Source organism: Exophiala xenobiotica (assembly GCF_000835505.1).
Source record: "Exophiala xenobiotica strain CBS 118157 unplaced genomic scaffold supercont1.2, whole genome shotgun sequence".
NCBI lineage: Eukaryota > Fungi > Ascomycota > Eurotiomycetes > Chaetothyriales > Herpotrichiellaceae > Exophiala > Exophiala xenobiotica.
This window is the reverse complement of record NW_013562493.1, coordinates 4,946,757-4,969,035: the sequence shown is the minus strand read 5'-3', so window position 1 is coordinate 4,969,035 and position 22,279 is coordinate 4,946,757. Positions and strand designations below refer to the sequence as shown.

General features: G+C 51.8%; 8 protein-coding genes across 9 annotated transcripts; 5 read left to right on the top strand and 3 right to left on the bottom strand.

Annotated features, from left to right (window-relative positions):
- The first annotated feature begins 407 nt into the window (after positions 1-407).
- On the top strand, positions 408-3,170 carry PV05_04072. 2 transcript variants are annotated; one of them, XM_013464765.1, is made up of 8 exons: positions 408-1,058; positions 1,105-1,502; positions 1,564-1,705; positions 1,765-1,970; positions 2,024-2,388; positions 2,452-2,779; positions 2,836-2,900; positions 2,960-3,170. In XM_013464765.1, exons 2-8 carry the CDS (start codon positions 1,267-1,269, stop codon positions 3,055-3,057), a joined length of 1,440 nt encoding a protein of 479 aa, XP_013320219.1. In that variant the 5' UTR covers positions 408-1,058; positions 1,105-1,266; the 3' UTR covers positions 3,058-3,170. The 2 variants fall into 2 exon arrangements, with proteins under 2 accessions (XP_013320219.1, XP_013320220.1); XM_013464766.1 differs by having other exon boundaries at positions 408-1,502.
- Positions 3,171-3,522: 352 nt separating this feature from the next.
- On the top strand, positions 3,523-5,231 carry PV05_04071 (uncharacterized protein). Its single transcript, XM_013464764.1, has one exon. It carries the CDS (start codon positions 3,759-3,761, stop codon positions 4,995-4,997), a length of 1,239 nt encoding a protein of 412 aa, XP_013320218.1. The 5' UTR covers positions 3,523-3,758; the 3' UTR covers positions 4,998-5,231.
- A 24-nt stretch (positions 5,232-5,255) lies between these two features.
- Positions 5,256-8,123, bottom strand: PV05_04070 (uncharacterized protein; the record flags this gene model as incomplete). The annotated part of the gene is made up of 1 exon (XM_013464763.1): positions 5,256-8,123. One exon carries the CDS (start codon positions 8,121-8,123, stop codon positions 5,256-5,258), a length of 2,868 nt encoding a protein of 955 aa, XP_013320217.1.
- A 433-nt stretch (positions 8,124-8,556) lies between these two features.
- PV05_04069 (uncharacterized protein) lies at positions 8,557-10,014 on the bottom strand. Its single transcript, XM_013464762.1, has one exon. The coding sequence runs from the start codon at positions 9,634-9,636 to the stop codon at positions 8,635-8,637; it is 1,002 nt and encodes a 333-aa protein (XP_013320216.1). The 5' UTR covers positions 9,637-10,014; the 3' UTR covers positions 8,557-8,634.
- On the bottom strand, positions 9,998-13,542 carry PV05_04068 (uncharacterized protein). Its single transcript, XM_013464761.1, has 2 exons — positions 13,379-13,542; positions 9,998-13,323 (listed from the first exon to the last, which is right to left on the bottom strand). Exons 1-2 carry the CDS (start codon positions 13,409-13,411, stop codon positions 10,189-10,191), a joined length of 3,168 nt encoding a protein of 1,055 aa, XP_013320215.1. The 5' UTR covers positions 13,412-13,542; the 3' UTR covers positions 9,998-10,188.
- Positions 13,543-15,699: 2,157 nt separating this feature from the next.
- On the top strand, positions 15,700-17,489 carry PV05_04067 (uncharacterized protein). The gene is made up of 4 exons (XM_013464760.1): positions 15,700-16,154; positions 16,207-16,390; positions 16,457-16,749; positions 16,801-17,489. Exons 1-4 carry the CDS (start codon positions 16,077-16,079, stop codon positions 17,176-17,178), a joined length of 933 nt encoding a protein of 310 aa, XP_013320214.1. The 5' UTR covers positions 15,700-16,076; the 3' UTR covers positions 17,179-17,489.
- Positions 17,490-18,063: 574 nt separating this feature from the next.
- On the top strand, positions 18,064-18,747 carry PV05_04066 (uncharacterized protein; the record flags this gene model as incomplete). The annotated part of the gene is made up of 1 exon (XM_013464759.1): positions 18,064-18,747. The coding sequence occupies one exon, from the start codon at positions 18,064-18,066 to the stop codon at positions 18,745-18,747; it is 684 nt and encodes a 227-aa protein (XP_013320213.1).
- A 639-nt stretch (positions 18,748-19,386) lies between these two features.
- Positions 19,387-22,034, top strand: PV05_04065 (uncharacterized protein; the record flags this gene model as incomplete). Its single annotated transcript, XM_013464758.1, has 2 exons — positions 19,387-19,415; positions 19,466-22,034. The coding sequence occupies 2 exons, from the start codon at positions 19,387-19,389 to the stop codon at positions 22,032-22,034; spliced, it is 2,598 nt and encodes an 865-aa protein (XP_013320212.1).
- Positions 22,035-22,279: the final 245 nt, after the last annotated feature.

Below are 22,279 nucleotides of genomic sequence, written 5' to 3'. Positions count from 1 at the left end.
GATTTGTTCCCAGAAAAAGACGGTGGCTTTTCGCTATCTCGCGTACCGGCTACCATCCAAGGAGACCCCTGAGTGCGAAGCGTGGACTTCACGCATGTAAGTTACGCACTTTGTCCGGATGCAAGATTTCTGCTCGCCTTCGACCATGGTCGCGTCCCGCATTGTCTGATTTCAAGGCTATGGTCGCGGGCATCTAGCTCAGCCGTTGAACGTTGCGCATCTCGCTTAGACGACAGTTGGATTGGATGTGTTCTTACTGCAATCCACCTTTGGTGTGCTAAGTCCCGGATAAGAAGGCTTCCCGCAGCGCAAACTTGGAGATCCCGGGGCTAAGACTTTCTGGGCTGAGACACTGCATGGTGTCGGAAGTACAATCTCTGGTTTACACCCTGGTTCAGGCCATTCATGGGACCTCTGGGCTGCCGACACAGCAGTTACAGCACATCATCAGCTCGCCACGCAAAACCTACTATGGTCTCACGGGTAAATCAGAGGGTCATCATCGATATCGCTTATCACCACCATGACTCTGCCTGCTTTACCAATAATATCTCACAGTCAGAGGATCATCAACTCGGATCAGCACCGTTCAGAGTCATTGCAAGGATTGTATCTGCTTTCTCAGGCGACATCGCCTAGCACCTTCCTCATGTGCGATAAGAATCTTCTCTATCTTGTTGGAACCTGGTTTTCAGTTCCTCGCTAACGGGTTTTAATTTCACGGCCAACTTCTGAACTGTCCCAATTGACCATTGTACAGGGTTCACGCACCGAGAGTACATACTACGGTCTCATGGGTAAATCGTGTAATTTAGCGCCAGGGTGCCATTCGACGACAAACAGCAGCGAGGGCAATTTGTGTGGCAGGAAGGCCTCCTTCTCAATGCGATGCCAACTGCTGCTTCGCCGATTCAAGCGGCAGTTGTCTGGCACCCCGGTTAAGCGAGTTACATTACACGATTTATCCATGAGACCGTAGTAATATTGTGGCTGGCATGGCTGGACATGCGCCTCCAGTAACGCGAGATCAACGTTTCCAGAGCTAGTTTCGCACACCGGTAACGCTCAGCCAGTCCTAATTTAGAGCGTGTCTCATGAGGACAGTCTGCAAGAGCACATGAAAGTCGCCACCCACGCCGATCGATTTTGGTGAACTGCCAACAACAGCTCTACGCAAAAGTTGAATGCCGCTACATTATCATTGTCTCGCAGTCACCTTTACGGCTTTTGCGTGTCAGTCAGTCTCGGGCAAAGACGAGAGAGACGATGACGTCGCCGATCGCAAACTCTCATGACCCCGACTTCCTTTATGCAGCGTATCAAGCAAGTCATCTAAGTCCCCAGAGGCCAAGTCACAGCAACAGCGAGGTCGCATCGATAGAGAACTATGGCTACAATCGTACCCGAGACGGTTCTGAGGAGGATCCCTTCCGAGGCCTCAACAGCTATCGGGTGAGCGGTACGCGCAACCATGAGTTCAAGACTTATCTGCTGGACGGAAAGTTAGTTGCTCTTCCTTCTGTTCCCCTATCTAACCATTCGAGCATCATTGACATAAAGCAGGATTGAGAAACCTTGGACTGCGGACAAGAAATACAAAGCGCCTCGCAAGGGGAACTGGTATATCCTTGGAGGGCTTCTCCTTGCGATAGCTCTCAGCGCTGTTGTGAACTGGAGGATCGCGGTCGGCGTTCCCAACCACGAGGTTCGGCTTCCCATTTTCCGTCTGACTGTGGCTCACTGACACCGAGTTTTGCTTTGCAGTATTGTTTAGTCTTAGACGATTCCTTCAGCACCCTCGATAAATCCATCTGGAGTCATGAAGTCCAACTTGACGGGTTTGGTACGGGCTCCTTTGACTGGACAACAACTGATGTCCGAAACGCCTTTACTGATGGAGATGGACTTCACATCGTTCCCACTTTCACAACTGCCACAACCGATATTACTGAAAGCCAAATACACAATGGGTCAGTAGTTGCACGGGCCCTGGGCCGCTGAAAGATTCTAACCTGTGGATCAGTTACCATTTGAACTTGGGCCAGACAAAACATGGTGACGGTTCATGCACAGCCAACAAAAGTGCCCAATACTATGCCGATGAGTGCAGCAGGAACTCCAACATTTCCTCACACGCAGTCATAAACCCCGTGAGGTCAGCGCGCCTTACTACGCAAGGTGCAAAATCGATCCAGTATGGCCGTGTCGAAGTCGTGGCCAAGGTGCCAAAGGGCGATTGGCTCTGGCCGGCAATCTGGATGATGCCCGAAGATTCTGTATATGGAATCTGGCCGCTGAGTGGCGAGATTGATATTATGGAAAGTCGCGGTAACGCACGTGGCTACAGAAACGGCGGAAGAGAGACAGTCTCAAGCACGATCCATTGGGGTGAGCGAAACTCAGTCTTGGTTTCGAGAGTGACCTTGTTGAACTGAAACTTTTTCACGTCAGGCTTATCGTGGGACACCGACAGGTTCTACAGAACTACACAAGAACACACGATTCAGAGAACAGACTACTCCGAAGGCTTTCATACCTTCGGGCTCGAGTGGTCACAGGATTATCTTTACACATGGGTCGACAATCGACTTCAGCAAGTTCTCTACGTCGACTTCAAGAAACAGGATTTTTGGCAACGCGGCCATTTCCAAGGTGAATACGAAAATGGCACGCTACTGACGTCGCCCTGGTACATCAGCGGAAACAAGAATGCACCTTTCGATCAAAAATTCTACCTGATTCTCAATGTTGCGGTCGGGAGTCGCAATGGCTGGTTCTCGTACGTTTTGGCAGCGTTGCTTCTGTGTTTCACCATCGCTGACACATGTTATCCAGGGACGGAGTGGGTAGCAAGCCATGGGTTGACGGAAGAGACTCTGCAGCCTCTGACTTCTACGGCGGTAAGTCCAGTGTGACCTGTTACAGTACCTCTCACAATCTATGCTGACACATCAATTAGCCAGGTCGGAGTGGGAACCGAGCTGGGGAACGGGAAACGAACGCGGTCTGACGGTCAAGAATGTCAAAATGTGGCAGCAAGGTAAATGTAGCACATAGAACACAAATGGGATGTACGGAGCAGACTAGCACGCAAATGGGAGGTAGACTAACTAGCACACGAAATGGGGTGTAGAATAGCACACGAATGGGATGTACATAATGGAAGGGCATTTTCGAGCCGCCCATCTCAACCATTGCAGATGTCCGCCAGCATTCAGCTTTTCTAGGGAATCTGGAACAGTGGATGGCGGGCGGATAAACTCACTGCCTGTGTCTCGAGGAGCATACGAATCGTCGCAAAACAAGCCATCATTCTTGATATTTGCTATGACTGGAGGTGAGAGGCGGGCGAGGGCTAGTCCAGGTCAGGAGACTATGAAAGCGGCACGGTCGTGGTGAGCCGCCCGCGAGCCCCGAGCAGTTAAACCAGCAAGGCTGGTGACCTGGTGCAGGCTTCAGCCGCCAAGACCAACGCGCCGCATCTGCATCTGCATCTGCATTTCGTAAGGTTTGCAACTGCAACTGCAACTGGCCCAGGCGCAAGCCATTGTCCATTGTTCTACAAACATCCCTTGTCCACAGGAACCCTTCATGTGCAGAGGCAGCTGAAAATCCAGTGATCGGAACCCTTTCACCTAAGACCAAAGCACCGACCCTGCTTTTTCCCCCCACCCTCAACACCCACCTTTTCACACCAGCCTTATATGTATCGTGCCATGCCTTGATTCATACCTTCACTTGCGGCCACGTACTCCAACATGGATCCTCATACAGACCCAACCTCTCTCATTGCTAGAGTCGGTGGACAGTGGGCAGGACGCGATCTTCAGCGCGAATTTCAGGCAGAAGTCGCAGAGTTGCTTGGTCGCAAGAGCAGGTCCTTCCCAGGCGCCCAACCAGTCTCCTTTGCCGCGAAGCACATCCAAGAACTGAAGAGAGAGGACTACTACGTGTGTGAAAAGACAGATGGCTTGCGATATCTGATGTACCTCACTCAAGATGGCGACAGAGACATCCACTACCTCATCGACCGCAAAAACGACTACTACTACGTTCCTGGCCTGCATTTTCCACACCACGAGGACCCAACCTTCCATCGCTTTCACAAAGACACCATACTCGATGGAGAACTGGTGGAGGACATATATCCGGACCGACCCCCAGTCATAAAATTCCTGGTGTTCGACTGTCTGGTCCTTGACAAGAACAGCCTTATGCAACGACCCCTTGACAAGAGGCTGGCCTATTGCAAGACCTACGTCCTCAAACCATATCAGGCAATGTTGAAGCAAGACCCCGACATCGTTCAACCTTTCATCATCGAAGACAAGGCTACGGAATTCAGTTACGCCTTGGAAAAGATGTTCAAGGAAATCATACCCAAAGTGAAAAAGCTGCATGGCAACGACGGGCTGATCTTCACATGCAAAAACACGCCGTATAAATTCGGCACCGACGAGCACATCCTCAAATGGAAACCGCCGCAAGAAAATACGGTGGATTTCTTATTGCATATTGATTGGGTTCAGTTCGAACCGGACCCTGAGGAACCAGATCAGGAGCCTCAAGACGACTATCAGGCTTTTCCCAACCGTTTTGGTCTCTACATCTCTCACGGCAACGATAACTACGCCCGTGTTGCCGATATGTATGTTGAGCCCGCGGAGTGGGAAGAATGGAAGCACAGCGCTAGACCTTTGCAGAACTGTATAGTCGAGTGTTTTCAGGAGGATCTGAGCAAGGATTCGGCGTCCATGCCCATGTCCGGGCGAAATGGTGGCATGAACGGCACGAACGGGTCCGCTGAGCCGAGACGTTGGCGTTTCCACCGGTTTCGTGACGACAAGACGGAGGGCAATCACGTCAGCACGTATACGAGTGTTATTGAGTCTATTCAGGATCACGTCACTGAGGATGATCTCCTGGCCAGCGCTGGTGAGATCCGAACGGCGTGGAAGGCGAGGAATCAACAGGGTGCCAGACCGGGAGGCAAATGAGATTGGTAATCTGAAAAGGATGGAAGGAAGAGCGAGGATCGAATCGTATATCTCCGGGGTTGACTGGTATAACGGAGGGGGACATTATTCTTTCAGCAGGGCGTAAATGGTCGTGATCTGGGCTGGATGGGAATTCCTCCGGGATTTGTGAAGGAAGCAATATGATATGATACCCCAGATGGCTTTTTCGGGATTTTTCCTTCTGAGATGTGGAAAATGTTATTTGTTATGAACAAAAAAGATGGCTGGCTTCCTCTTTCAATAGCCTGGCATCTGATCTAGCCCGTGGCCCATGGAGGTACTCTGGTGCTGGCTCGCGCTCGAACTCAGCAAGCCATTTACACCATTGTCGTTTTGTAATCTTAACCCCCCTGGCAGTATTTGGGATGCTTCGCCATTGTCGTTCAGTCCCCCTCTGGCCCCCCCTGGCTGTTGTTGTATTTGGGAGGAATCTTTAGAAGGCGCACTCGGCACACTCGACATGTCGAACAGCATCTGATTCTCTGCCAGGGGTATCCCGTTGGTAGGATTCGGCAGGGCCATCCACTGGTCCAGAAATGCCCAGTCGATGTCCATATTCATATTCATCGCGTTCATACCAGTGATGCCGGTCATGTCGATATCTTGCGGTCCCACCGCTGAACCGGATAGGTTCGAAGATCCGCCTGTTGCGGTTCCTGTTCCTGTTCCTGTTCCGTCGGTGTCGATGGCGGTGTCGATGCCGACGCTGGGGTAGTCGGACGACGACGCGCCGCCCGTTGTACTGTACGGCGGTTGCAAGTGATTCGGGTTCACGTTTTGGAAGGCCGGCGCGAATGGCAAGAACGAAGTGAACGGGTTGAGTCCTGGGTTCCAGTCGTCGAGGTGGTAATTCGGGTCTTGCGCCTGCGCCTGCATCGACAGGTTCGAAGGCCCTGGATCTCGGCCATTGTCATTGAGCGTCAACGGAGCGAGATTGAAGTTTTGGTCCTCCGTGAAAACAGCTGGCGCATCGCCGGGCTGGTGGGATAGACCATGTGGCGGTCCACGCTGTTCGTTGACAGGGAACATACCGAACACTCCTGCCCCTCCACCAGTTGCTGCTCCTGACTCCTGTCTGGCGGTGGTCGTCCTTCCCACCGTACTGGACGACGGCACTTTTGTATCCATCTGTCCCAGCACGACCCTGAGCACATCCGCGACGCGCTTTGCCTCGGTACTAGTCGGAGCAAGTTCCTCGCAAAGCCCAAACGCCGCCGTGAGCAAGGCATGGATTTCTCTCGTTTTCTCATCCGCCTGGCCTTCCACGCTTTCGCCGGGGTGCCTTCTCTTCCACATACTCACGGCGAGGCACAAGACCATACTCGCCAGGTAGAAATCGTTCATGGTGAAACTGGTCAACATCCAGCGATTCGCAAACAACTGCCCACCGGGCTTGAACTCCTTGTGCAGATCGAGCATGTGCCGCGTGATCGCGCTCGCGGCATTCATGCACGCCGCCACGCTCTCCGGGTGAGTATATTCGCCTTTCGCGTTGGTCGCGGTCATGTACTTCCTATGCAGCACGCACAAGCTCTTCTGGAACAAAAACTCGCAGTTCACTCGGACCATGACTAGATAGCTCGGATCGGCGAAAGACTTGGTCATCGGCCGGATGCGAAGGATATCGGGGACAGTGGCGTGGACGGAGCGCACCTCGCGATCCAGAGCCATGACCTCGGCCTGGCTGACGTCGCGAAACGACAGGGAATGCGCGCAGACCCTGCCGAAAATCGTCATGAGGCGTGACTTGACGATGAAATACAGGATCTGGGTGGGCTCGGTCTCGGGTCTCGAGGGAGGTAGGACGGTCGTGTGCTCGTCAAAGTCTGCGTCGAGCAGATTGCGAGGGTCCTGCGTGTCCCAGCTGCCTGGAGGGATCTGGTTCGGCAAGCCTAGCTGGAAGGAGGACATGAGATCGAATTGGCGCAGCATGGCCCAGACTCTCCGGCGCATTTCGGCTTCAAAGACGCTGAATGTAGAGGGGAAGTGGCTGCTGTCGCGGTGGTATCCGCTCCGGTACGCCTGGCGGATAAGCATAGCCCATACCAGGGCCGATTCGCCGCTGGGATCGAGAGTTTGGAAGTACACGCACTGCGTGTAGAGGGCGAGGGCTTCGACAACGAAGCGCTTCGGCCGGATGAAGCCGCCGAGTCGGAGACACTGGCAGCTCGCGCTGAGGAAGGTTGTACGTGGGGAGGGCTGGTCTTCGGGCGTGCTGGTTTCAGACCCAGAAGCATCGGAGAGGGTGGCGGACAGGCAGCAGATGCTGAAGAGGATCGAGATCCAAAGCGGTGGGGTCTCGAGGGGTTGGTTCCAGAAGATTTCGTACTGCCGCTGGAACTGCCACGTGTGGATGAAGGGGATCACCATATATCGCGCGTTAAAGTACGTCGAGAGCCGGCGGTCGACTTGCTCGCGCGGCGGGAGGGACGAGGCGAGGATCTGAGACAGCGAGAGACTTGACGAGGAGCCGAAGAACGTTTCGCGCTCCGAGGCGTCGGCTTCCAGGGTGTCGTCGAGCGAAGGGTCGAGGTTGGTGGAGGGTTCACCGGCAGATCCGGGGCTGATGAGTGCAGACTTGAGTTCCTGGATGTTTTGCAGGATTGCGGACCAATGCGTCGAGCCGGCGTAGCGTGACTCGATGCTGCCGTGTTGCATTTGGCCTTCTCTGGCGATGCTCGCGTTTGCATCTGTGTTTGTGTTTCCAGGCACCGCCGTCATGTCGTCCTTGTCATCGGCTGACTGTGGCGCATCGATTCCATTGCCGGTCGTGTCAGAGTCGACCATTCGCATGACGAGTTCTTCGAGATGACGGAGACGCTCTTGGGCCTTGCCTCGATTGCTGGTAGAGGCGGCATCGTTGTTGAGGGCTTCCGACCTAGAAGTCATCAGAGGAGACTTGCCGTAGGTACAACTGGCCGTGTCGCCCTTTTTGATGCAGGTCTCGCAGGGGTGTCCACGGTCGCATCTCAATTTCTTCAATCTGCACGGCGCGCATGATAGTGGTTGCCTGTTTCGTTTGCTGACTTTGTTGTTGCCGCCGTTGGTTTGACTGTCGAGGTTGGCGCGGAATTTACCTGTCAGCGACGAGAAGTCCGCTGCCATCGTGTCCAGGCAATCGGATGACTTGGTGTTAGTCGATGGTGCTGTTGGTAGATTTTATAGTGCGGTGAATGTTTGCCCAACGTTGTTGGGGTGTTATACATAGAATAAGTAAAGGTAAGCGCATATTCTCCACATTATAATCACGCCCAGCTTGTCGCGACCAGAACAACTCCGTATATCAATTGGTTACATGCTTCAGCCAGTTGTCCATATTGACGTATGGATTAGCTGACTATTGGGAATCTGGCCTAAATATGGGCGGGCCTTCAAGTATACAGGTCAAACAGAGGTCAAGTCTGTCAATCTGCCACGGCGGAACGATATTCGTTGCTGGCATCCTAAAGCATCGTTAGAGATTCGGTCTGCCTGTCTTGGGGACATGAATGTGGTAGGCCGTTGCAATGGCCAGATAAGGGACCGTCGTATCTTGGGGGGGTATTTGAAATCGATTATTACATTCTTTCCAACTAAAACTATCCCATCCCGCCCCGACGCCAGCTTCCATAGACGGTCACAACTCCTTCGTGCAACCAGGCTTGACACCCTCATAGATCGCAGACAATTCATTCCACAGCCTCTGAGCTGTCTTGTCCCCTTCTTGGCTCTTGACAAACGGACTATACGGCTTGACCCGGCATTCACTCAGATACTGTCCGTGTGTTTCTTTTCCTGCTGTTGCTCCATGGACCAATGTCCTGGCTCCATGCTCACTGGAACGAGCAACTGACCTGACCAACAAGTGGTATGCAGCGCCATGATCGCGGAAGAGGTTGGTATAGCAGAATCCCGGTGCAACATTGTTGATGATCACCAATGGCTTGCCGGTAGGGTCTCGTTCGGCGGAAGCAGTCAACATGTTTGCGAAATATTTGACAAGCAGCATGACTGGAAGTTTGCTGAGAAAATATCGCACTTTCATGTCCGTCTTCTTGGGGTCGGAGAGGGTCTTGAGGATTTGGCCGTCAGGCGGAGTTGTCAGGTCTTTGTCGTTGGCCCAGAAGTGGACCGCGGATCCTGTGATGGCGATGGTGGGCGTGATGTTGTACTTTGTCGCTGACTGCCGGAGGACTGGAACAAGCAGTGTCGCGAGGAGGAATGTGGAAATGACATTGACTGTGATGGTAGATTCGTATCCCTCGGCCAGGGAGAACTCGGAGGGTTCGACACCGGCATTGAGGATAGCTGCATCCAGTCGTGGAAGATCCTTGCATCGTTCGGCAAAAGCGGCCACGCTCGAGAAAGAACCCAAGTCGAGTTCGAGAAGAATGATTTGTGGCTTCTGGCCGCCTGAGCTCCATACCGATTGAACGGCCTTTTTGGCCTGCTCTCCTTTGGCTATCGTCCGGCAGACGAGTACGATGGTGCTGCAGTTGAGTTGTAGCAAGAGTCTGGCAGCGTCAAGACCGAGCCCCGAGTTTGCGCCTGTGATCAAAATCGTACGACCGGTCAAGTCAACTCGAGGCATCGGTGGTGTCTGGATCTGGCCTCGGAGAAACTGCGCGTAGCCTGGCATATCGAAGAAAGTTTCGAAATGTTGGTCTAAGGGAGTAGCTATTAGACTTCGAAGACGAAAGTGTTCCTAGGACTGTCGAATTTATGTTGGTGCAAAGAAGCGTGCGAAGCGTGGTCGGTTCTGGCGCTGGTGACCGGGTCTGGCTGGATGGGAAAGAAAGAGTGCTCGCACGAACGCCAGCCAGCGCGCATTGCGACAATTATATTCCACCATATCTCCGACTTTTGATTCCAGTAGTCCCACCTTAGACGGGATCCCGAAGAGGGTGTTGCATGGCGATGGTCGGTGTTTTTAATATCTGGATAAGGCGTAGTTGACCTCCCATGGAAACTCTTTAAGTCCGGGATTTCCGAACCCAGCCGTTTTGGGGAATTTCACTTGGCCGCGGTTGCGCGGCGGCTGGGTGGCGGCACTTTTATCTCGCTGGAGCCTGGAGACCAAGCACGTAGTAAACAGGGTGGAACGGAGCGATAATTCAATAGGGTCGTGCCTGCTCCGTGCTTCCGGTCGAAATAGAGTCCGTCTCGACGAATCTGACTGCCGTCTCCGCGCTTAATCATTCACATGCTGCGCCATGAGCCATACGGCATCTTCGTTGTGTTTCAGCAATGCCCTTGTGACACGCCCATTGCCAGGTATAGCGGCAATTGGACCCAGCATGTCAAAGATTCTGTCAATATTATCTTCAGTGGTTCGAACGTTGTCTAAAATTGAAAGAATCAGGCCGACCAGGGAATTGAAAGTCTGAGTATCAGTAGTCCTGGTAGCTCCAAGCATCGAAAGAGCAGAAGCGAGATAATTGTGAGCCTCATGCCTTCCAACAAGGTTAGGTATCTTCTCATCCAAAGTGGTCAAACTTGTGCCTGTTGCATTGACTCCTGTCGATGAAATTCGGGGCCTATCGAATGGGAGTACCACCTTTGAGAATTTGCGGAACAGTGCTTCAAGATCTGAAAAGATATCTTCAATGCGGCTCGCCATGAAATCTCCAGCAGCCTGACAGATGACTGATATCGTGTCGGCCGCTGATTGAATGTTGTATGGCATCTCAGACGATGAATCGTCCTTTCCCATCAGTAATCGAGCCACGATTGAAGGCCATATCTCATTGACCAGAGGCAGGAAGGAGTTCTCGTTTGTTGCTAGAAGCGGACACAATTCTTGCAGTAAGGCTAGAAGAGTATGCCGTACCTTGGCAGATGGCGACGACATATGTGGAACGCCGGATTGTGCGATCTTGAGCAAAAGTTGGTGAGGTTTTGGCAGTAGAGCCTCTTTGGTCTTGTCAGCCGAGGCGGGTGGACTTGCTTCCAAATCAGCCTCATCGTCCTCGCCGTCTTCCACCTCTGACGTGGCTTTCGTATTATCTAGGGTACTTGACCATGGTTGATGTGGTGCAGATGTGGTTTGCTCATGTTGCTCATCGGTCATGCTTTTTCTCTCTTTTCTGGCTCTCACGTCATGTACGATATCCTCCACGGTCGACACAGCAAATCCTTTATTGGAGTGTCGGTCTGTTGCAGGTCCAGGCTCGATCGCAAGCACTTCCGGAGCCTTGGTGCTCTCTTCGACAATCATTCTCAGAATCTCAAAAAGCTGCTCAACGAGGCTTGGGTACCCATGAAAATTATCCAGGGCACTGAAGATGCTCCCAATTAGATCGTCAAGATAAGGCAGCAATCTTGCACCACAAAGTCGTAACATCATAGCAAGGACTTGCAAACCATTTCGCGATACATCAAAAGCATTCAACCTGAGAGCAATTGCGTTTATCAAATAATCGACGTTGTCGATCAGCATCAGAGCAGCTGAACGATAGTCGCATGCTTTGGCTAGGAGATTTAACGCGGTCATTGCGTGTTGCTGAAGCACTGCATTGCGAGAGCCAAGTAGCGTCAGAACCGGAAACAGAGTTTCCATCAACTCAGGCCGATATGACTGGCCAAGCTGAGTTGCCTGGAGTACGAGTGACTCTAGCGACAGTGCGACAAGTTGCCAACCAGGTTTATCATCGTCGTTGAAATCGGAGTATTCTAGCAGCCACGGTAATGTTGACGCGTACAAGTCAGAGACGAGGAATGGCTGCGAAAGTGTCAGATCTAAGTCTGAAGGATTGTCATCGAAAACGTTGTCCATGTCCAAAAAGCCGTCACCACGACTCTGCAGAAAGTTCAAGGCCAACCAAGTTGCCGAAAGTTTTCGATTGGTATCCGGAGCTTGGGTGTGGTCGACTAGGCTTCGCGCTATAGCTTGCGCGGACGGATGGGTCTTTAGTGAGTCAACAAGTTTTTTGATCTCTGCCGTGGAAGCACGTTGACTTTGGTGGTTCAGTAGAACAGCCACAAAGTCGCAATCCGTCTCCCTCGACCGCTGAACGAGATCGGTCGTATTGATTTGCGGTGCCTCATTTATCAACCTGGTTTGGGTCGTAGTAGAAGCGATAGCAGCTGTTATTCCATCAACCAAGACCGACGCAATCTTTGTGCTCAGCTCATTAGTCCCGCCCACACCATCCGTCAGAGCCACGAATGAAGTTGCAATTTGACCAAGCATATGTTGTTTTGGTCTGTCTTCGTTGCCCTGCATTATCCGTGGCAGTGCTTGGGACCAGTCGTAGAACTTAGCTCTGAGTATTTCAGAAATTTCAGGTCTTGATATCATTAGATGTCTGAGAGCGGCTTCCGCTTCCGGAGAATCGGAAGATCTGCAAAGGACAATGAGTGTCTCGATCATAAGAGGCAGTGAGCGAGCTAGAGTTTGCGAACAGTCCTCGATTATCACAAGGCAAAGGTCCAGAAGAGCCTTTCTGACATCGGAACCTTCATGCGTTCTCAGTTTGGTAACCTGAACCAACGCTATGTCAATCTGAGGAGTCGTGGCATCGAGCCATGCTTCGTCAAGGATGATGGCATGATCGCTCTTCGGTTGTTTGGTATCGTTGCTTTCCATATTTGAGCGGAGAGCAACAATGTCGGCAAGGACCTTGTCCAGAACGACCGATAACAGGTCAAGATAAGCCACAAGGACTTTTCGTGTCCGGCGTGCTTCAGTGCTCGGTCGTAGGACCTTCACGAGGGTAGAGACAGTGCGAGGCAGCAAGCTCGCAAGCAACGGCCGGTCAGTGATAGCTTTGTTGAGTTCTAGAAGAGCACGAGCGGCACTTATCTGAACTTGGTCAGATCGGGTCTCCGTCAATGATTCGAGCAATTGGTAAACGAGCTGATCCACAATGCTCTTCTCACCAACTCCTTCGAGGACGTTCGTTCCAAGCCGTACAGACTGGATCACGAGCACCGAGATGCATGAGAAAGATGCAGCTTTGAGCTCATCTGAAGCAGGTTCGCTTTGTTGGTTAGGGCTCGGAGAGACCAATAGCCCCATCAGAATGAGCAGCTGCTTAGCCATCTCGGGAAGAAGCTTGTCGCGCCATCCTCGCGATACGAGAATGTGCACGCACCGAACTGCAAGTTCCAAGATGGGCGAAGATAGCCGTTTGGACTGATTGAAAATGTGAGTCAACGGGAAGAAGGCGTATTCGGCCAATTTCTCATCCAGGAGATTTTCGTCCGCAAGTGACTGCAAAGCCTGGTGAACAGGTTCTAAAGCGAACAGCACTGCCTTGGCTGAGACCTGGTTTGCTTTGAACTTCAGCGCGGCCGAGCTGAGCTCAACGCATGGTGGACGCAGCTAAATGGGCTTCAGCGCAAGACTTTTAAGTGGCTTGAGAACGGAAGGACCTTACGCGAAGAAAGGCCTGTTGCCTTGACGGATTCATGGCGAGACTAGCAATTTCATCAGAAAGGATTTGCAGTCACCCGCACCGTCAGTAACGGATTGCATTGTTATCAATGGTCGATACCTAGGCCTGTCGAAATCGTCAATCGAAGTGTGGTGTTGATGAAGCCAGCGGCATCCGAGGAAAAGTTGCCGGTGACTTCAGCCACAGCCTGATTGTGACTACAGCACTGTATGTGGCTTGGCACTTAGTGGCCTATCCACCCCGATCATCACCCTTCACAACTCGAAGCAAGCAGACTGCCTGGGGCATATTGAACGGCTGATCAGATGCTATTGGCGGCTTTCCAGGAACAAAATATGGCGGGAACATGGAATTGCTGCTCTATACTCCGTACCATCTTCTTTTATGAAAGACTCAGAAGTGCTGTGAGGCTGCCCTACGGCCGAGCCATAGCCATGACTATCGGCACGATCAAAGATTTGGTGAATGCGGGAAACCAAAGTATCCAACATTCTCCGAACAGCTGTATCCGGCAAACTGGAACATGCTGACAGAGGACTCAGCGACCATGCTGGGCTTGATATCATCATGCGCCAAAAAGAGGATTTTGCATTGACTGTATGATGCTGTCGAGGCTGTTAAGGAACGAAAGGCAGTCAAAGCTTGTGTGGACATGTGTGGACTGCCGCAAGGACCATGGTGGATCTATACTCCGTACGATCTTACCAGAAAGTCGAAAATGAATAAATTTCGTCACAGTCGCAAAGCTAGGATATCGAATTTTCAATAATTGATGTTAGCTACGGCTCTCAAAACCAAAACCCCTTTCGGGCCGCAATCGAACTGTTCAGAGTCACCCATGTCTTCTGGTCACTGAAAGTGATGATGGCAAAATTGAAGGGGCGAGTTCACGGCGGGTAGCAGATTTGGTGTCGCGGAAGGACGGCCCCTAATCTGAGAGGCTGATTAGTCTGGCCGTTAATCAAACTGTTTGATTGAGACGGGAAGAAAGTGTGTACCGTAGAGCTTCAGGAGCAGCACTGTGTTTTATGTAAAACACTTCTCTGCCTGTCGAGTCCGAGCAAGAGATAGAGTATCCTGAAAAGAAGGGTGACCATCGAGTTCGGACCGGTCTGATTGTCATCAGGCTATCCGTAGAAGTATTATTCATCTACAGCTCCGCATATATTGGGGTTGCAATAATCGAGCTGGCTCCCAAGATCTGTTAATGCAAGCACTTTAGCTTCGATTCAGCCTTTCTGTTGGTTCGGTTCTGGTGTGGACGCTCTCCCGTTAAGGTCTTCGGCAGGGGCAACGCACGGGCTAGTGAGGCTTGACGGAGCCACTGCAGGCTAGGAACCAGGTAGCTATCATGTGAGGACAAGGGCCTGATGATTTGGCAGCTTGACGTCGAGTCGTTTTTGATGCTTGGTCTTGCAAGTCTGCAGCTGTCCGCTTCCCGGCATTTTCTGTCCACCGTCAGCCATCGCGTCCATGGAGCCGAAGACTGGGCGACATGCAGCATCAGCTTGCAAGTGTCCGGATCTTTCCAGCTGTACGGATTGTTTCTCCAGTAATAGTCTGCCGCTCAGTCTCTTGCAGTAATGCTGCATCGGCTGCCCCAGGAAGCCTTTACCCGCGCAGTTTGTGTGGTCGGTTGTACCAGGCTGGCGTGGAGTTTTTCTGTAGTGCCTTGACCAATTTCCCACTTTTGTCGGCACCATTATTATGTCACTCCCGGCATTCAACCATTAGGTCTTGTGGTGGTACTGGCAGGTGGTGCTGCAGGCTGGGGTTTCGCAAAATCTACCACGATGAGCATGCAATGCAGCCTGTTGTGCTTTCAGTATTGGATAAATGTGCGACCTACCACAGTGAAGGTGATTTGCACGATGCAGCAGAAGAGGGAGTAGCCATGGCTGCCGAGTGCCCGAAGCAGGATTCTCGGATTTACGTGATGCAGGCGAGCACTTGCGATTGGGTTCGACGGCTTGACCTTGCAATCTGCTGTGGCAGCACTCAGCTGGAATGGCATCCTGCTAGGGCAAGTTGGGGATAGAGAGGGCGATCGCCACGCGCTGCACCTGTTCGCTCTGAAGCTTGGAATGGGTCCTGCGAGCCGAGCGAGATGTGGCTGAACTATGGGGGAGAGAACCAGGGGTAGTGAAGCAATGATTGGTGGCTCTCCACTGCAACACGACATCATGATTTCCCCGGCCATGATTCTGTCCCACAATGCCTGTCAAGCTGTTAAAGATCAGACTGGGCAGACCACCAAACAAATGCCTAAAGGTCACCAGTCCAGCCTCTTCTTTGTGCCTGCAGCTGGACTTTACCGGGAGTACTTTACTTGTCTAGGCACTGACGCAAGAGAATTGCTGGATTCCTTGACCGCTGCTTCTCAATTGGCTCTCAGACTCTCCTTCACTTGTCCTTCACCTTCCCACTTGCTTTGACCGGTTCCACTTGCCCGTCACTCACGCTCTCGTACCTGGAGCTTGACTTCCTTGATCTTCCGTCACAGCAATTGCTCATAAACCCTTTCTGTCACTTCTGCGCATCGACCATTTCTTCACATCACTCCTCACTCCGCTTGGATCGATTGTCCTTCTCTCTCATCCTGCTCCTCAACCACAACTCACGTACCGTGCATCTTAGTGCAATACCCTTTACTACGCGTACCACTCAACTCTCCACCATCATGAAGACTCTTGCCGCTGTTGCTGCCCTTGTTGGCATTGTCGCTGCTCAATCTCTCTCCGACCTGCCACCATGCGGTGTAAGTCATCTCATCTGGGCATTCTCATCTTCCTTACTGACCGCGTCTGCAGCAAACTTGCGTCAACAACATGCTTGGTCAGGCGGCAGCTTTGGGCTGCTCCGCAACTGATGTCGCCTGCCTGTGCAAAAACGACAACTTCGGCTTCGGAATTCGCGACTGCTCCTACCAGGCTTGCCCACCGGATACCAATGTTGCTGCCATCATCGCGTATGGTAACAGCTATTGTGCCTCTGGTGAGTTTCTGAGTTTCCCTGCCCAAGCCCCAAAATGAGCATCTCATAGTTTCTGACTCTACGCAGTTGCTTCTACTGCTTCCGGCGACTTCGCTGCAACCTCCGCTCTGACTGCATCTGGAACTGCTAGTGGCCCGGCTGGATCTGCAAGTGGTATCTCTACCCTGACTGGTGGTGCTGGTGGCTCTGGTTCGGCTACAGCAACTGGTTCTGGCACCGCTGGTGGTGCAGGTGGTGCAGGTACCTCTTCAAGCGCAATCTCCACCGAGACTCAGTTCAGCACCTTCACATCTGATGGAAGCACAATCACGAGCGCAATTGGAACTTCGACCATCTTCAGTGTCGTTGCAGGTGCAGGAGTAAGTTGAACCCCAACAACCTTGGTGGACGGCGTGCTGATTGTTTTGCAGGGTTCGGCTGCCTCTGGTGCTTCCAGTGCCGCCTCAAACGCTTCTTCAGGTGCATCCTCTGTAGCCTCTGGTGCAAGCGCCTCGGCTTCCAGCGTCGCTTCCTCTCTCTCCTCTCAAGCCGCGTCCGCTTCATCTGCTGCCTCCAACGTCGGTGCGTCCGCCTCATCCTCTGCAGCTTCGGTCGGCAGCTCGATTTCTTCGCGTGTTTCCAGTGCTACAGGCGCAGCTGGTTCGGCCGGTAACTCAGCAACTTCGTCCGCTGGAGGTGCGGCTTCTTCGGCTGCTTCATCTGCTTCTGGCAACTTTGCACCAATGGTCACCGTGGCGGCCAATGGTCTCGTGGGTGTTGCAGGTCTCGCTGCTGTTATGCTGCTGTGAAGAGAAGACACCACAATGTCGCAGAGTGAGAGACACTCTTGGAACTTTTCGAATTTGCTTGCAAAATCATTGTTGATACCCCACGATCGGACGGCACTGCTTCGCGTCAGCGCTTTTAGGCGAGAGAATGGTCAATGCAGCACAAGGGACACGATTGGCTGAACCATTATCATTGCAAGGTGCCGGTTGAAGCTTTAACGATGTACGGATTAATTGAACCATACCCCATTAGCAAAACGCATCAGCTTTTGCTGTAATAGGCCTGAAGATAGGCTGAATAGCTAATACGAGAGAGCATTCATTGAAAAGAACGTCGTTGACTTTGGTCCAAGTAGCGGCCATGTCCTAGTTATCCTTGCTTCGCTTCAGCCTCCTTAACCATGCCAAAAAGAGGCGAGCAACAATGATTCGCCAATCACTTCCACTCTGAGGGTGTCATCAAGCATGGAGTCCACAACATGGATGTTCTCCTTCTACAGTATGTTCGCCTCCAGGGCTACCATTTGAGACTTGCATTCTGGCCATCTTGGCTGGCACTTGATACATGTGTCGCATTCCTATTGTTTGATACGGAGATGACCTCGTCATCAACCTTGAAAGTAGCACCAATCAAAGCGAGTCCATCATTTGTACTTATTGGGTGGAACAATTACCATTCAATGGGTATATCGCAAAGTCTACCGGGATGTAGTGCGAACAGGATTTTCTGGTACCGAACTCAAGGCTCCAGAGGAATGACTCAGGACAGATTCCCTTGGGCATACACAGTAATAAGTTTTGGACTTTTCCACGCTATCATTTGCTACTTGTCCATCTCATTCCTACTTTTCATTTCATCACCGCCTCAAGATCGTGCTAAACAGTACCCCTACCCACTCTGCCAATATGAGTGTCGTTACTCGAAGAGAGACGAGCAGACACACGCACACGGTCATCTTTCTCCACGGCCGAGACAGTAATAGCCAAGAATTTGCGGACGAGTTCTTCGAGAGCGAGGCGTCCGAGCATGCTGGGGAGCCTCGTACTCTTCCGGATCTGTTCCCAGGCATCAGATGGGTCTTCCCGACAGCCCCGATACTTCACTCGAAACGGTTCGATACCGCCATGTCTCAATGGTTCGATATATGGTCAGTCGAAGATCCTGAGGAGCGAGCCGAGATCCAGACGGAAGGATTAAAGCAGAGTGTTGCCGCCCTCATTGAGGTGATAAGAGCCGAAGAAACTTTTGTGTCTCGACAAAACATCTTTTTGGGAGGAATCAGCCAGGGCTTTGCCACGGCACTGGCTACCTTCTTCGCAGATGGCCAACAGTTCGCTGGTCTAATCGGCCTTTGCAGCTGGATGCCTTTCGCCAATCTTGTCGACGACCTCAAAACAGTTAGTGCAGATGACGAGCAGCTTTTAAGTGCAGTTCACAAGATGTACTTCGGGCACCAAGCCCCAGAGAAACCACTATCGCCGTTCCTCCGGTCTACTCCCATCTTTCTCGGTCACTCAATCGATGATGAGACTGTTCCTATCGAGAATGGATGGCGAATGCGGGATGTACTCCTTGTTCCTTACAATTAAACGTTCAGGTACACGAGTACAAGGACGGGGGTCACTGGTTGAACGAGCCTCAAGGTGTGGACGACATCGTTGATTTCCTCAACCTCAACATGCGAAAGCCGGGTGACTCGTAACCACAGTGGACAGTGCTGTTATGCAAGCCAGTACAGCGTAGCCTTGGGTTGTCTCCCACGTGCTCCTGGAAGCTGTTGGTGAACAGCGGCCAGCCGGCAGGACTTGGTAGTCAGAAGGATGATTTTGTGCTTCGGGCTTCGGCCGTTGTTTGATACGCGCTAAGGCAGTGGCCGCTGCGGTGGCAGCCTTGGCAAACCAGCGAATCAGGAGCGTAATCAGCTTAATTACTTGCGTCATTTGACCTCGCGCGTCGAGACCGTGACGCGACTTGATTTTTGATAGTCACTGGAGGAAGCGAGTCTTTGAGGCGATCAAAAAGACGACTGAATGCAATTGATGCGCAAAACTTGTGCCAAAGTAAGCCAGGCCGCACTTTGTTCACCTTTGTCTTCTAGCAGATGTCGTCTGCTTAGAACTGCTCCTTCCGCACTCCACACGCCCACCACTCTTTCGCCAACTTGTCTTCATCGACCTCGATCGTTTAGTTCGTTGGTCAGTCGTCCGGTCTTGCACAACGACTTCACAATGCCGCAAGCAAGACAGTCGACTCTCGGGTGAGTCGAGCTTCAACAATGTCCTCCAAGGCAACACTAACTGTGGGCAGCAAGTTTCTTGGGAACAACCAGAATGGCACGAAGGCTAAATCGCAGTCTACAATTTCCTTCGGCCAGAAACCAGCCAATAAAGAGCAACCTGCCTCCGGAAACCTCGAGCCAGCTGCGGAAAATGGAAATGATCCTTCCCCGGATGCGGAGATGATAGACGCCGAAACCGATCTTGCAAGAGAAGGAACCGACGAGTCCCCAAAAAGAAAACATACCAGGGATGTCTCTAGGGATGAAGAAGAGGAAGAGGATTCAGATGATCAACCTGTTCTCAAGAAGCGAAGAAGGACATCCGCATCAAGATCAAGCTCGAGAGACGCAAGAAAGACGTCACCCACGAAACAAAATGGTGCAACACGGAAGCCAGAGACTGCTGCGCTGGAGAAGAAGGGACTGAATACCAGCAATGAAGCAGATGACCCAGCCCAATCCGACGACGAGCATAGTCCTTCGGAGCCGGAGGAGGTGTCTTCGTCAAGCGAAAGCGAGGAGCCGAAAGTCAATAAGAAACAGGTGGAAAAGATACAAGCTACGATCAAATCAACCGACAAGAACCCTTATCCAGACTGGAAAGCTGGCGATCCCGTGCCATACGCAGCACTATGCACGACCTTCTCTTTGGTCGAGCTTACGACGAAACGACTTCAAATCACAGCCTATTGCTCAGCGTTCTTGCAACAGGTGTTACGACTGACTCCTCAAGACCTCCTTCCCACCATTCAGCTTATGCTGAACAAGCTTGCTGCTGACTATGCAGGTATAGAACTTGGTATTGGGGAGTCTCTTATCATGAAAGCAATCGGAGAGAGCTCCGGTCGCTCGCTGTCAGTCATCAAAGCAGATCATCAGAAAATCGGTGACTTGGGCTTGGTTGCTGCAAAGAGCAAGTCCAAGCAGGGCCAGATGTTCAAACCAAAGGCACTGACCGTCAGAGGCGTCCATCAAGGACTCCTGGACATTGCCAAGATGGAAGGACATGGCTCGCAAGATCAAAAGGTCCGAGCTATCAACAAGTTGATGGCTGCTGCGGATGTTTCTTCTGCAAGCAAGACCGTCGATATCACTAAAGACAAAGGTGGCCCGTCGGAAGCCAAATTCCTTGTTCGGTTCCTCGAAGGAAAATTAAGACTGGGGCTTGCAGAGAAGACCGTCATTGTAGCACTGTCACAGGCGGTTGTGACTCACGAAGCTGCGAAGAATGGGAAGATTCCCAGCACAGACCAGCTAGCCAAAGGCGAAGTTGAGCTGAAGACCGTATACAGTGAGCTGCCTTCATACGAAGTCATCATCCCGGCCATGCTAGAACACGGCATCTTCAACCTTCATGAAAGCTGCAAATTACAACCGGGCGTGCCGTTGAAACCTATGCTTGCCAAACCGACCAAATCCATCACTGAGGTCCTTGATCGCTTTGAGGGCAAGAATTTCACCTGTGAATACAAATACGATGGCGAGAGAGCGCAGATACATTACGTGGCGCCTGAAGCAATGGCAGAATTTCCAGCTGCAGCGAACACTCTGTCTAAAGACCCAAAGCACTTCAAAGGGTTGGCAGCCATCTTCTCAAGGAACTCCGAAGACCTTTCCAAGAAGTATCCTGATATTCTGGAAAAGTTGAACTCCTGGATCAAGCCCTCTACGAAAAGTTTCGTCCTTGACTGCGAGACTGTGGCATGGGATCCTCAGAACAAGAAAGTGTTGCCGTTCCAGCAGCTGATGACTCGGAAGCGGAAGGATGTGAAGACTTCCGAAGTCACCGTCAAGGTCTGCGTTTTTGCATTCGACATGCTCTTCTTCAATGGCGAGCCACTCGTCAAGCGAACGTTCCGTGAGCGACGCGAACTACTCCATGACGCCTTTGAGCCAGTTGAGGGAGAGTTTGCATTCGCTCAATATGGTGACGCCAAGGACGTCGAGGAAATTCAGCACCTCCTGGATGAATCCGTCAAAGCATCCTGTGAGGGTTTGATGGTGAAGATGTTGGACACGGAAGAATCAGGCTACGAGCCGAGCAAACGCTCTCGGAATTGGCTCAAAGTTAAGAAGGATTACCTCAACGGAGTTGGTGACTCTCTCGACCTGGTCGTGCTTGGCGCATATCACGGCAAGGGTAAACGAACATCATGGTTCGGTGCTTTCCTACTTGCTGCGTACAACCCGGAGACTCAGATGTTTGAATCAGTCTGCAATATCGGTACAGGCTTTTCGGAAGCAATACTGGAAGAGTTCCACAAGGAGCTGTCTGATATCATCATCGAGAGGCCCAAGCCATTCTACTCTCATTCGACTGTGAAGAACGACCAGCCAGATGTATGGTTTGAGCCTCGATTCGTATGGGAAGTCAAGACAGCGGACCTTACATTGAGTCCTCGCTACCGCGCTGCGATGGATGAGATGGGCGGAAAGAACGGCATCAGCTTGAGATTTCCTCGGTTCATCCACAAGAGGGAGGACAAGAAGCCTGAAGATGCAACCACCTCAATGGCAATTGCTGAGATGTACCGAAAGCAAGAGGTCGTCGCGAAGGAGAACAAGAGCAAAGGAATTGATGACGATTTCGAGTATTAGATGCATGACAGATATGTTTACTACAGTCGAGCCTGCTCATGAAGGAGCAACACAATTGCATTGATATAGTATTACCTTACAAAGCAGAGCTATGGAACATTCGGTAAGAGCCGTAGATAACACTTGAGCATACCAACAGTACATATCGACAACATGGAGCTTCGCGATGTAATGAAACAGACCTCGAGACCTGGTGAAATAAAGCGGCATGACATTTCCTGGCCATATCACGTGCTACGTCATTC